At 36.2% G+C, this 14,257-nt stretch overlaps 1 protein-coding gene and 1 long non-coding RNA gene across 4 annotated transcripts; both read left to right on the forward strand.

Moving 5' to 3' along the window:
* The first annotated feature begins 265 nt into the window (after nt 1-265).
* LOC109106103 (amine sulfotransferase-like) lies at nt 266-14,078 on the forward strand. 3 transcript variants are annotated; one of them, XM_042741282.1, is made up of 7 exons: nt 266-472; nt 10,643-10,801; nt 11,160-11,368; nt 11,543-11,669; nt 11,762-11,856; nt 13,079-13,259; nt 13,875-14,078. In XM_042741282.1, the coding sequence occupies exons 1-7, from the start codon at nt 466-468 to the stop codon at nt 14,003-14,005; spliced, it is 909 nt and encodes a 302-aa protein (XP_042597216.1). In that variant the 5' UTR covers nt 266-465; the 3' UTR covers nt 14,006-14,078. The 3 variants fall into 3 exon arrangements, with proteins under 3 accessions (XP_042597216.1, XP_042597215.1, XP_018974968.1); XM_042741281.1 differs by having other exon boundaries at nt 270-472; nt 10,640-10,801; XM_019119423.2 differs by lacking the exon at nt 266-472 and adding an exon at nt 9,783-10,240 and having other exon boundaries at nt 10,640-10,801.
* Nucleotides 480-3,103, forward strand: LOC122140001. The gene is made up of 3 exons (XR_006156725.1): nt 480-1,577; nt 2,415-2,449; nt 2,860-3,103. It is a non-coding gene; the product is annotated as an uncharacterized LOC122140001 (long non-coding RNA).
* Nucleotides 14,079-14,257: the final 179 nt, after the last annotated feature.

Consider the following 14,257-nt stretch of genomic DNA (forward strand, 5'->3'; position numbering starts at 1 on the left):
ATTTCCCAGCAGCCAGTAGGCCCCTGGGCTTCAGCTCCTTAAAGCCTGTGTGTTAATGCGCCCCTGGGTTCACAGCATAACTCTTGCTCAAAGTTTGCACGTAGCTTGTGTGATATCCACTGGCTTGCCTTCCTGGTTTAAAATAAATATTTACAATATTGCGACATAACCAGCCAGCCCCCACCACCCACCGACCATTGAGTTTGCGGTTGGGGGCGGCGGATTTGAGCTGTGCCACTGGACTCCGTCCGTTAGTTAGCCTAGTGCCCTCTCACTTTTGCTCGGCCCCGCCCAAAAAGACAATTCTGACTACGCCACTGTTTACAAATGCTTCCCCCTTTCTCTGCTTTCTGACCAAATGTGTTAAAATACAACTCCTGATTTAATCAGGGCAGACAACCTGCAAGTCACAGGAAGGACAGGAATCTCACGGTCACTCCAGAGGAGAGAGAGAGAGAGACAGAGATGGAAGGTAAGTAAACCACATTGCTGAACTAACCAGGAAGGCAGCACACTACAGTTAACGACTAACCCTAACACTAACACACATTATGGTTAATGTACAAAAAATTACCATGGAGAACCAGAATTCTCTCACAAATTATTTTCTCATCACAAACATTGCCACAAAAATGGCATTTTATTCTATATGGATAAAGACATTTTTTTTTTTTTTTACATTACATGATTTCTTCCTCAGAGTTTACAATAAGGTTTAGTTTCTTAAGGTTAACCAGCCGGCACATGACCGACCTTCAATGTTGAAATATGGTTGAAATAAGGTCAGTTGTTGTTGTTTTAACGTTGAAACAACGTTGAAAAATGTTTAATGCTAAATGGTTGAGAAAGGTTAACAAAAACACATGTAAATCAACATTAATTTATTTTTAATAAGATCTGTATGTTGAATCAACTTAATGTCTTCAACAGCATACAAAATAAATGTCTGCCTTTTAAATTATTTATATTAAATTATTTAAGATTATTATTATTATTTTAATAGCATTTTACAATATTTTAATCATGATACCTATTAGGTATATGTTAAATATTATCATCATTTCGCTGCGTTATCATGCTGAAACAATTCCCATTGGTTGTTTTACTTTATTGCTTTGATCGTGATTGGTTATTCTGGCTGTCTTCCAGGAAACTGGACAATTAAACAATTCGTGCCTTTCTAAATTTAAAAATATGACCGTTATTACCGTTTTTCTGTGAGTGAGTCGGCAGACCGTGAGCTGCTGCTCGTTAACTGCTCGGTCGGTCCCGAATTATTTAATATTTGCCTGTTAATTTTTTTTTATTTTGAGCGAATTTGAGTCGTGACATGTCAATGGAGAACAAAAACTGTAACGTGAACACAAGAAGGGTCAGATGTGTTCTGCGAGGTCCTGGTAAAATGAGGTAAGAAAATCGCTATCTTTATTATCTTTCCAAAATAGTAAAGTATAACATTACCAGAGTTTACAAATGGGTAAAGGACATTACCTATAGAAGATAAATACCTGTGTGTGTATTTTTGTATTGCTTTATCACAGATGCTCAAGTTGGATGCTGATGTTGTTGTGTTGCTGGTAAGTTATGTGTTAATGTCTGTCTTTTAGAGATTTTTCCAGATTTTCTTGATATTAATCCCATGCATTAGGTGTTATATATATATATATATATATATATATATATATATATATATATATATATATATATATATATATATATATATATATATATATATATATATAAATCTTATAATAGTCTCAAACATAACATACTGCGTTCGTGTTTTCTGAAATATATAATTGCAAATGTCGGTACAATAATGAATTAATAAAATGAATTTAAAAATGAATTAGGATTGTTTAAAGCAGTGGTTCTCAAAGTGTCAGGCTCTCTCTAGTGGTACGCTGAGGAATCACTAAATTTAATCTTTATACATTTTAATTTAATCTTTGAGTAAGTTTATATATATATATATATATATATATATATATATATATATATATATATATATATATATATATATATATATATATATATATATATATATATATATATATTTAAGTACAGTTATGCAACTTTTGTTATAACACATTTTAATTTAATGTTTAAGTTTTTAATTTACCTGTATGTTATGTTCAAACTGTGTATTTACAATGTTAAAGTGGCTGACAACAATAAATAATCTTATTAGGAATAAAACTGCTTCATTTTTGAACTACAGAGCTGTAACGTTAGCTGAATAGTTAGGCCTTAATGTGGTCATTATGGTGGTAACGTACTTAGAGAGCCAAATATTTTCTGAAGTGGTACTTGGTATAAAAAGTTTGAGAACCACTGGTTTAAAGAAATGGTATAAAATGAAATCCTGCTTTTTAAGAACTTTTCAGTAAACCATTTCTTCTTTCCCATTGTAGAGTCATCAAGGATCAAGTTTATTATTGGCACATTGGTAAGAAATTGTTCATCTGCTACATTGCACTGTCACTTCTTGTACAGATTCATTGACCTTTTGTGACAGGTTGTGATTTTACTTAGTTTAATAAAAATGTACTAAATTTGATTTGACTTGTTATACTAAATACACTGTATAGCTAGGGTTCTGATTAAAACAGTGTAACTGGGGGCTCTGAAAACACTGCTTGTGAATAATTTGTTAATATTGTAAACTTTCATCTGAATACATTAAATAAGTGTTTAATGAATAGTGTTGTGCACTTTGTTTCCAACCCCACTTGTTATTGAACTGTAAAGTGAAAATATTGCGTGATTTGTTTTGCCTTCAGTTTTCAGTTAAATATATTTCACAATATCAAAGTTGATATTTTATGAGGATTTATTTTTGGTGTTTTGTTTATACAGGACAGTACAGAAAGCGCACAAGTGGGAGAGAGTGGAGGGGACGTATCCTCTAACGCTGGGCCCTTGGAATTGTCCTAACCTGCCCTCCCCTTACGGCGCCCCTGGTTGCAGGTTCCATTGTCAAACTGTTCAACACATTTTCACTGCACAAATGTACCCATCTCTTGTAATGAGACACATTAGTAAAACATGTTTTCACAGAAACTACAGTTTTCCACCAAAATAAAAGATCAACTGGTTTCAGTCATAAAAGTACAAGGGTTTCTCTTGCAAGTGCAACACAAAATATGCATATTATTACATAAAAACATTTAAATATTATTGTATTTGGATTGTTCTTCTACAGGTTTTTAACAATACATCCATGCACTACAAAATAAAGTTTGGGATTATTTTCATTTGTTTTATACAGTATCTTTCCAAAATAAAACTGCTGTTTTACAATTTTGAGTATGTGGTAGTTTATTGAAGTTGATTGTAAAACCATTGCTGCCAGTAAACTACGGTGAAACAACAACAATGTATAGTGTTGATCTAAATGCAAATTAGGCTCTAACAGCTGTGTATTTACCCAGTGTGAAAGGTACGACGGTGAAACAACGTCGTGTTATCAATGTTGATTCACTTTGCAAAATCAACACCTAATTCAACGTTAATCCAACGTCTACAGAACGACCATAATTCACCAATGATAAAGATAAAACGGTGAAACAGCGTCGTGATTTCAACGGTGAAATAACGTCACAATATCAACGTTGATCCAGTTTGCAAAATCGAAAGGTAATATAACGTTGATTCAACCATGGTACCTGACGTTGTTTCACGGATGGAATGCCGGCTGGGGTTAACCACATTAAAAATAACAATTAACTCTAAATTATTTATTAATCTTAGTAAATGTTATTTTAAGCAATTACATATTGGAGTTGCGTCTGTTACTATTAAATAGAACTGATCTAAAATTAACTAAGAATGAACTGTTGTATTTTCAAACGGAGTTTGCCCCTGAATGTACGGTGCCCTAAAGTGACATTTACGGTTCACTTAGTTTTGTCGTGGCCACGACATAGTTACGACATTCTTATGTCGTGGACTCCAGATGCTATGTTGAGGGAACAACATCCATTTCTCGTGTCCACGACTTCTTATGTTGAGGTAACGACATATTTTTTTAAAGCGTAAACAAACCTGCGTGACCATAGCAACCCGGGATTATCATAGATGGATTCATTAATATTTTATTTTAATTAAGAAATTATTGTATTATTTATTATAGAAATTATTACATTATTGAATGATTATATTAAGCATTGGCCTTGGCTACCGGGTTGTATTACGTATTACATAGCCAGCATTCAAATGAAGTTTATCATGATTAAATGTTACATAAAGTGCATAATATAAAATAGGCCTACAAGAAAACAATTTTATCCATCCTGCAATCTTGTAAGTCCATTAACTGATCGTCTTTTCCCCGTAATATTTCTGTATTATTATTATTATTATTATTATTATTATTATTGGACTATTATTATTGGTTATATTTTTATATTAGTTTATATTAATTTTTTTCCCTTCTTTGCGTTCTCTTTACTTAACGTTCTGAATAGAGAATGAAGAGTTAAGTCACAATCTTTTCACTCCGCGTTGCATTTCGGGAAGGCACTATCTTATTAGCAGGATACTCTATCCGTTCCCATGGTTACTTCTTATTCTCTGTAAGGATAACATCTCGGTTACATATGTAACCTTGGTTCCCTAAATAGGGAAGAAGATGCTCCGATGACGTCATCGCTATGGGAACACCTTTGTGTGACGAATATCTGAAGCCCTTATACCATCACACAAATTTATTGGCCAAATAAAAAAAAAATGTCTGCTCAAGCGAATAAGGCAGCCAGGAGCCAATCTCACATCCAGACTGTAGAACTTGATGAAGGTGCTAGGAGAGGACCATCCTGCCGCAGCACAAACATCTTCCATTGAGGACCCTTTGAAGAAGGCCTGAGAATAATGCTGCGTTCCAGGCAGGTTTTTGAGCCCGTAAGTCACGACTTCAAACCACGACTCACGACTTTATAGCGTTCCAGTCAAGTCACGCCAAACTTCCTGAGCACAAGGAATTGTAGCTAGATTATCAATTTTATTGCAACGTTATATTGTCCTAAAATCTATTTTTCAGCATGTACCACTTGCATAAACACTGCATCCATAGGCAATATTATCCATAAGGGCTGCCATTGTTGTTTTGCGGGCTATGTGACGTCAGAGCTCGGAACTGGGAGTACATCGATCTAGTACGAGTTCACGGGTGGGAAGTCACGGGTTTGACTGCCGTTCCAGTGCACTTTCATGGCTAGAACATTGGAAAAACACGGGTTACAGGTTGCCTGGAACGCGGCATAAGCCACTGCTCTTGTAGAATGAGCACACACCCCTAGAGGCAGAGTCAAGCCACGCCCATCATAGGCCAGAAAAATTGCCTCCACTATCCAGTGTGACATTCGCTGTTTGGTGACATGAGAACCTCTGCTCTTACCACCAAAACACACAAACAACTAATCAGATCCACACCACTGAGCTGTGGGGTCGACATAGATCCTAAGTGCCCTCACTGGGCAGAGACACAGACTATCTGACCCCACATCAGCAGGGGAGAAGGCCTCCAAGACCACTTACGAAACAGAGTCGAAGCGACCTAAGGAACATAATCAGGCCTAGGTCGCAAAAAGACTTTAACCTTTAACTTAAGACTTTAAAATTGGTCGTGGGCCAGAGCATCTAGACCTAGAGGCGACTGGGGAGACAGGGAAAACCAAAGTGGGCAGTGCATAGTCATGCACGAAGCAAACAAGTCCACTTCTGCTCGGCTGAACCTCTGCCATATGAGATCCACCACCTGGGGGTGCAATCTCCATTCTTCATCCTCCAGACTCTATCTCGAGAGCAAGTCCACTCCTGAGTTCAGGCGACCTGGGACATGGACTGCTCTGATCAACAGGAGCATTGTGTGAGCCCAAAGAAGAACACGCCTCACCAGCCTGCACAGGGGGCAGGAATGTAATCCTCCTTGGCGATTGCAGGGTTTCCCACACATTGATTTATTTGTGGCGGGCCGCCACAATATCAAAACTGACCGCCACAAATAGATTTTCCAAAAGCCTTTGACTTCATTGAATAAACATGAGCACTGCACGTTATAAAATCAAAAAACCGATGCGGGTGTTTTTATATCACTGTATTTCAGAAGGAAACTGACTGTATTTAGAAAATTTTCGATTTAATTTTCATTTCATTTTGCATGTAATGCTTGATAAGGCAGTGTTTGTGAGCTCAGCGCTGCTTTGCAGCCGTTACCGGAGATTCCTGTATCTCTCCCGCTCTTAAAGCGCCTCCTGCTGACAGAAAATGAATTTGCATATATGTGTATATATGGGGGCGGGGGAGGCTGTGGGAAACACTGGATTGAGGTATGAAACATTGTGCTGTCCATCCTGACTAACACATGACAACCCCTCAACTGAGGTAAAAACAGTTTGAGAGCCAGAAAGACTGCTAGCATCTCCAAATGAATTATGTGCCAGCCACGATGCACCCTTTGATGGACCACCCCCCAACCCATAAGGGACGCATCCATATTGATCACACAACGTCCCCAGCTGGACTCCTTCTTGAAGGAACTGGGGTCTCCTCCATGGGCTTAGAGCATGGAAGCCCTTGCGTGTCACCGTAATTCTGCGAAGTGGAGGACAATGAGGTGAAATGTTTTGGCTCTTGGTCCACCACTGAAACGGTCGCATGTGGAGCAGGCCCAGCTGAACTACAAGGGATGCTGCTGGCATCAGACCCAACGGTCTGAGACACAAGCCCACGCGTACTAGGCGCCCTGTCTTGAACTGACTTAGGCAGGTCTGTATTGACTGTAAACATGCGGGAGACAGACGTGCCTGCATCACGCAAGAATCCAAGTCCACCCCCAAAAATGTTGTTTGCTGACACGGCAGCAGGACACGCTTTCGTAGGTTCGTCCATAACACTAGGCTCCTCAGATGATTGAGTACCAAATATCGATGTGTCAGTGCCTGATCCTGAGACTGAGCTAATATTAGCCAATCATCCAGGTAGTTCAAAATTCTGATGCCTTGGAGCCGCAACGGGGCCAGAGCTGCGTCCATACATTTTGTAAACGTTCGAGGAGCCAAAGAACGGAAGAACACAAAATTGGTAAGCCTTAACCTCAAAAGCAAACCTGAGGAACTTCCTGATCTGGATGTGAAAGTATGCATCCTTTAAATTGATGGTTACAAAACAATCCTCGGATTGGATCTGAGACAGAATGGACTTTACTATTACCATCTTGAACTTGCTCACTCTGAGCACAAGATTTAGACGACGCAAGTCCAAAATCGGACATCAAGCAAAATTCTTGTTTGTCTAAACAACGGGACATTTCTCATCCGTTAGCTAAGTTAACTAGTTTTCTCACATGCCTGCAGTGGACAAAACTGCACTTGAACACCGGACCAGCAAGATCGACTGAGATTATTTTCGCCTTTTTCTTTTTCACTCAGTGTTGTTTATGAGGAGTGTAAGTTAATTTTACTCATACAGCAACCACGACTGCAGCGGAGGAGAGACGATGGTGGCGCTAATATGGTGAGTGCAATAATTTAACGACCACGTTTAATATACATGGCTGTTGTTTAAAAGAGTAAGTTCAAAGTAATTAACGGTATAAATACAAAAACTGATTAATATACTTCTGTTTTATCTAGGTTCAGAGCCCTCTTAATGACTATCTTGGTTTTGAAGGAAGAAGAAATGGAAGAGATGCTTTGGAAGTGTAATGTTAAGTATGGCCCTCATAACTGTGAAAAGAGAGCACAGCTAATGTTATATAAACATTATCCCCCGGTTTCACAGACAAGTTTCAGACTAAAATGCATGTTCAAGCTGTCTTGACTGAAAATATCTTGTACCGGCACATCTTAAAATATGTCAGTGCCATTGTCGTGTATCAAGATGCACACCAGTAAAGTTCTTAAAGCATTTTTATAGAAGTTATTTAAATATCCGTATTTAACCAATAAGGCCTAGTCCTGGCTTAAGCTAAGCCCTGTCTGTGAAAACTCAGTCTCTATGTTCAAACATGGAAGTTATACAAGAATGAAATAATGTCGTTGTTCACATCAGGCATGTACATACATTTAAATTACTTTATGCATTACATGTACACTTATGCCACCTCACAGCAGAACTCCAGATCAGCTGTATGTCATGTGGGTTAACTGAGACCTGTTCTTAGGAGGATCACTTTATTGACTGGCACAATGCACTAAATGTAACCCTTAAGACAGATGCCCTTATAAAACTGTAACTTTAATGTTTGATTTTCACAGAAAAGTTGTCAACGACAAGCCTGACATCACCCACATCACCACCCATTTTTACACTAAACCAGGTACATACTGTATAAGTGCATTCATCCCATATTGTATTTGCCATAATTGCAGGATTCAAGATTTGCCATAATTACAAGAATTTAGAAAAAGAATTCATGTCCTTGTAGAACACATAATTATCATCTGTAATCTGGAAATTTTCTGAGAGCTTCTACTTGTATCACGTGACTGTACCTGACTTCTGCAGATTAATTTAGGCATCGATAGTGTTGCCATAGAAACGCACAGTTCCCGGTCCAAGGACATAACCAGCTCTAAGTAGAACATGGTGTGAATGCAGCATATGATCTTGAGTTTTTGACAACAGCATTATCAAACTGACTTGATAATGTCTTTATCGATCTGTTTCTTCCTCTGTTAGGATGCAGCTGACAAGACAGACACCAGTAAGAATCCTCAGCATTCTTACATCTAAGCAGTCTACATCTAACCCATCTAGAGTGGGAATCATCTTGGAAGAAGACTTTGTAATGGACGAACTGACTGATCTCAGGCCTACTATGTCCATTTTTTCAGACTGATTTATGCCATGCACCTGGACTAAGTGTTTGAAAAGCACTTTATATTTTATTCAGCAGGTAATGCTCAACCTCGGAAAAGGTGAGTCAGCACCTAAAATTCAGTACTGCCAGTATTTTGGAATAAAAACATATAGTTTTGATGTCGTTTGTTGTGATTCTGAGATAAACTGTTTTATGTTAGTTTGTTAAACTATTTTGTTCATGTTTTATGGGGAAATGTTTTCAGACAAAATTCATGTTTTATTGTGTTTTTAAATTAACATTTGGAATTGAATTAAATAAAACAGAAAATTGCATGAATGTTCCTTTATTTGTTTGCTTTTTTTCCTTAATTTTCTAGTTTAACAAATCGGAAAAATAAACCAACTGATATAGATTTAAATGGAATTAACTGGTTAACAGATGTTCAGGTGCAGGGGCACACCCCAAATATTCACCTGACTTCCTGAAACCTCCATATATAGGGTCACCTTATACCGTACTGCTAGTCTCGTTCTCTCGAACCCACCCTTCCCTCCCTTTCTCATCCATTCAGCCAACCTTATCCAACATTATCTTTCTTTCAGGTTGTATCGGGGGGTCCTAATTGTCCGGCCTAAATATATGCTAGAGACGGAACCCCCACCCTGAGTCTCGCTGAGCCATCAATTCTAGATGCCCTGATCAACCTGACCATCATCCCATTCCCTCGACCCCTTCATCCTCTTTCTACTCTTCCCCAACTCTCTGTTCAACTAACAGTTTCATAGCTTGTTTGTGGCATGGTCCTAGCTAGTGAACTTGTAAATTACACTGAATTTTTTTTTCATTCATCCAATTAAAAAAAATTTAGGGTAATGGTTTCACATCTATATTTTTTAACTTGAGCCAATGAAAAATAAATAACTTGCCCTAAACAAAATTTTCTCTGTCTATGAAAACTATAAAAATAAATTTCTTAAATGAGAATTTTTGTTTTGATTAAATCTATAATTTTTGGTTTGGATCAAAAATAGAAAGTCAATTAATTTAAATTCTTCAACAAGAAAAATGTACTTTGTCTCAAGTTTTTCAAAATAGTTATTATAGCAACAAAAGCCTTAACTATTATTTCAGCTTTTTTCGCACAAGTCGCCTCTGGATGCATCCTTGATCAAAGGGGCGCAGCAAGAACAATCCGGGGACTGTACTTGGCTAGATGTGAACTTTGAATTTGAACAGTACTTGGGAGACGACTAATGACGTTTCACAAGAACACAAGTTTCACAAGAACACAAGTTTCACAAGAACACAAGTACAGACAAGAACACATATTAAGAAACGGCTACGAGGCGTTTAAAAAGTTGGACTTGAACACCGCGCTTTCGGAACGTCGTGTCATGCGTGATATGCTGCAAGAGATGAGAAGCACGAGCAAAGGTCAAACATTTGACTTCCACCAAGCCAATGTTTAAAAAAAAAAAAAAAAAAAAAAACAAGAAAAATGCGTTGTGTGACTGACGCCTATAAGTTAATGCTGTTTAACCTGTATCACATGCTCACATATTTGATTTGGGATTAAATAGGTTCCACAAGCGCTAATATAGTCTATAGGACATCATATCAGTATAATGAATATATTTATGAACTTTTAATTCACTTAAGAGATTTTAGGTTTTAAATGTAAACTGTTTAATTTGTGTAAATATCTCTTTTGCTAAATGTATGTGAGTATACTCTTTGGGAATATCTGAATGTAGCCTAGACAGTGACATATGATGTATAACAAATGTTTTAAATTTGATTCTATCTTTATTTACACCTCTTTTGGTCTCTCAGAAGGTTTCAATCACAGCAGCTGTGAGGCTCTTGAATTTAAGCTGGTCATTCATAAGGGCTTCAACTTGATATCTGGAATCCACTCTCCTGAGGTGGTGGATCAAATTCATAACTTCGAGATTCGAGACTCTGATGTCTTTGTCATTACTTACCCCAAATCAGGTAAGAGAGAGAACATAGCAGCCACATGCTACTGCTAGAAGTGCAATAGTCAAAAAGCATACATAACCTTTATATGTAACATTTCTTCTGTTTTTGGCTGTGAAAATTGTACTGTTTACTCAACTTTATTTGTGTTGCTATAATCTTTATCTCAGTCAGACACCTATTATCCAGTTTTTTATGGGATTCTGCCTACCTTCAAAACATTAAATTTATACTGTAATCTCAAAAATGCATGCTTATTGAGTATGGCACAATTGAAAAATCTTCAGTGATTAGTAATATTAATGAATATCCTGTGTGCGATTAATTAATGACTTTGTAAACATGTTCCTCCTTCTGTTGATTGTCTTGGCAGGCACTGTTTGGTTGCAGCAAATCCTCAGACTGATTGAGGTCAAGGGAGATGTTACAGCAACAAATGATCGGCTGAATTCTGAGCGTATCCCATGGATGGAACTTTTAGAGTCTGAGAAACAGTTTGTTTCTGCCCCTTCCCCTAGGATTCATGTGTCTCATCTACCATACAGATTTATGCCACTTGGATTGAAACAAAAGAAGGGCAAGGTGAGATCACTTTTATCAAGGTGCCACTGCATCTATATGGCTTTGGTGAAATAATCAAGGCTTATCAATGGACTGAATAACTATGACCGCTGCTTTGTCTTCCAGTCTCCTTCAAATTCTTCAGTCTATTGCAAATGTTTACATGATCTCTTTACACTTCTTAATGACTTATAGGTCATCTATGTGGCCAGAAATCCAAAGGATGTTTTGGTGTCTTACTTCCATTTTCACAAATTTGCAAATATGCTGGAGACCCCAAAAGACTTTGATACATTTTTTGAGAAATTCTTGGAAGGAAATGGTAAACAAAATACCTTTTCTTTAATCTAAGTTGCAGTTTCTATCAAATCGATTGTTTGCCCAACAATCCTTAAGGAATATCATTTGTTTCAGTTTTTGGCAATTGCTGGTTTGAGCATGTCAAGAGCTGGTGCTGCCACAGTGACGAGATGAACTTCTTGTACATTACATATGAGGAGATGATCAAGGTTTGACTGGTTTGCTTGTTTTATTGATAAATAAGATAAACTCTACTGTTTAAAAGTTTGGGATTTGTAAGATTTTTTAAAGAAATACAATAATTCAGCGTTTCAATTAAATACAATTCCTTTGAACTTCCTATTTGGTGAAGATTCCTGAAAACATATCACATGCAGTTTTCACAAAATACTAAGTAGTTTATTTGTGAAAACTGTTTTGTTTGTTTTTAACTGATTCCAATAAATATTTCCGGAGCACCAAATCAGAGTATTAGAATGATTTCTGAAGGATCACGTGACACTGAAAACAGCTGCTGATGATTCAAAAGTTTTCATCACAGGAATAAATTACATTTGATTAGAAAACATGTATTTTTAATTGTAATAATGTTGTTGTTTTTTTTAATTCAAGTTTTAAAATTATAGTCATGACATCAAATGTTGAGTTCACTGCAAAAATTTATGTTCCTCCGTATTTTTGTCTTGTTTTTCCATACAAATATTTACTGAATACAGATAATTTAGATATCAAGTTATGTATTATAAGGAATTGAAAACTAAAACCAATAAAAATATTTTTCTTACCTGAAATAAAATAAATGAAATAAAATAAAAATAAATAAATAAAATATTATGCTAGTTGCCAAAGTATCATTTATTTTCATTTGTTTTATCTTGATGTAATAACTAAAATTCAAACTGAAATAATGAAAAAAAATTACATAGACTATAATATAGACAAAAAACTAATGAAACTGACAAGACACAACAAAATTACTAAAACCTTAAATAAAATGAAAACATAATATAAAAACAACTTATTCATAATATTGATAAAAACAACAGTATTTCATTAATTGTTGTATTTTCAAACTTTTTTCAAAACTTTTGCTAATACAATTGTTGACAATTACTATTAGAACATATTGACATAGTGTTTCTATTTGTTTATTCCTTAAATTGTCTTTAAATTTTCTTGAAAATCTCTGAATAAGACTTAAATTTACCATCATAAAACCTGCAGCAACCCTTACTTTTTTTTTTACTTTATTTTTGTCAAATAAATGCAGCATTGGTCAAGAGCTTTTTTTCAAAACCATAAAAAAAATATATATATATTGTATTAAAAATCTTGAAACATTTGACCACTAACCTGTACATTTCTTAACCTCAGAGTAGGAGGATCAGTCCAGAATTGTTACCGTAACTTATCAACAGTGCATGCTTACAGGACTTGCGGCCAGTGGTTGAAAGGATCGTTTCATTCTTGGGGATGGACTTGACACCACAGCAGCTGAATGATGTTGTTGAGCACAGTACCTTCAGAAATATGAAGAACAATCCTCAGGCCAATTACCAGCAGGTCCCGGGCCTCCTGCTGAACCACCAGCTGGGAGCCTTTCTAAGGAAAGGTATATAACATCTCACTGCGACTCACTCTTTAAAGCACACAGATTAAGTTTCATTATAAAGTTCACTCTCAGAATCAAATTCTCGTGAAAATGGAGATTCTGTCGTCATGTACTCACCCTCATGCTGTTCTAACCCAGTCTGATGACACAGTAGTTACTGACAGCCTTTTTCCCACACAATAAAAGTAAATGGGGGCTGCTGATTCAGATCTTCTGTGTTCCTCAGAAGTAAGTTACAGGTGTTGGAAAACATAATGACAGAATCTTAATTTTATAATCACAAGTATTTTTACTCATAGTGAACTTAATAATTATACTTTATCTGTGTTCAGTTTTGGGTTGATTATCGCTGTCTCTTAAGACTCCTATAAACCACAGTATCTCTTGAATGTGTTTCCACCCATCTTATCATTCCTACAGTGAAATTATAGTCTTATTTTCTAAATCATCTAATACATGTAAGAATTATAACTGTTTTAAACATGTCAATGATATGAAGATAAACTTTCAGAATACAGTCACTAATCTCTTCCACTGAGTAAATTTCTAAATTTTAACCTGTTGAATTTAGTTATTGACTAGATAACTAGATATATTTGCTTAACTCTTCAACAGGAACTGTTGGTGACTGGAAGAACTACTTCACTGTGGCACATAATGAGAGATTTGACAAAGTGTATCAGGAGAAGATAAAAGATATTCCTCTTTCTTTCATGTGGGATATGAGTGATCTTGTCACACCATGATTTATTCAGTCTCATCATATGTACTCAGCAAGTAAAAAAAAAAAAAAAAAAACCTAATAATTCTAAGCATTAATATACAGTACAAGCAAATATCTCATTTGTTTCCATAATTGTTTAAATATAAATTTCAAGGGAGCTTAAGACACAGATACGTGAATCACTGCTCTCTTCTTCTGGAACACTTGTGTTTTGTAATTACCATTTTAAAAGAAGAGAATTTGTATAAAACTATTACATTCTAAATCTGCTGCT

Source organism: Cyprinus carpio, chromosome B16, assembly GCF_018340385.1.
Source record: "Cyprinus carpio isolate SPL01 chromosome B16, ASM1834038v1, whole genome shotgun sequence".
Lineage (NCBI taxonomy): Eukaryota > Metazoa > Chordata > Actinopteri > Cypriniformes > Cyprinidae > Cyprinus > Cyprinus carpio.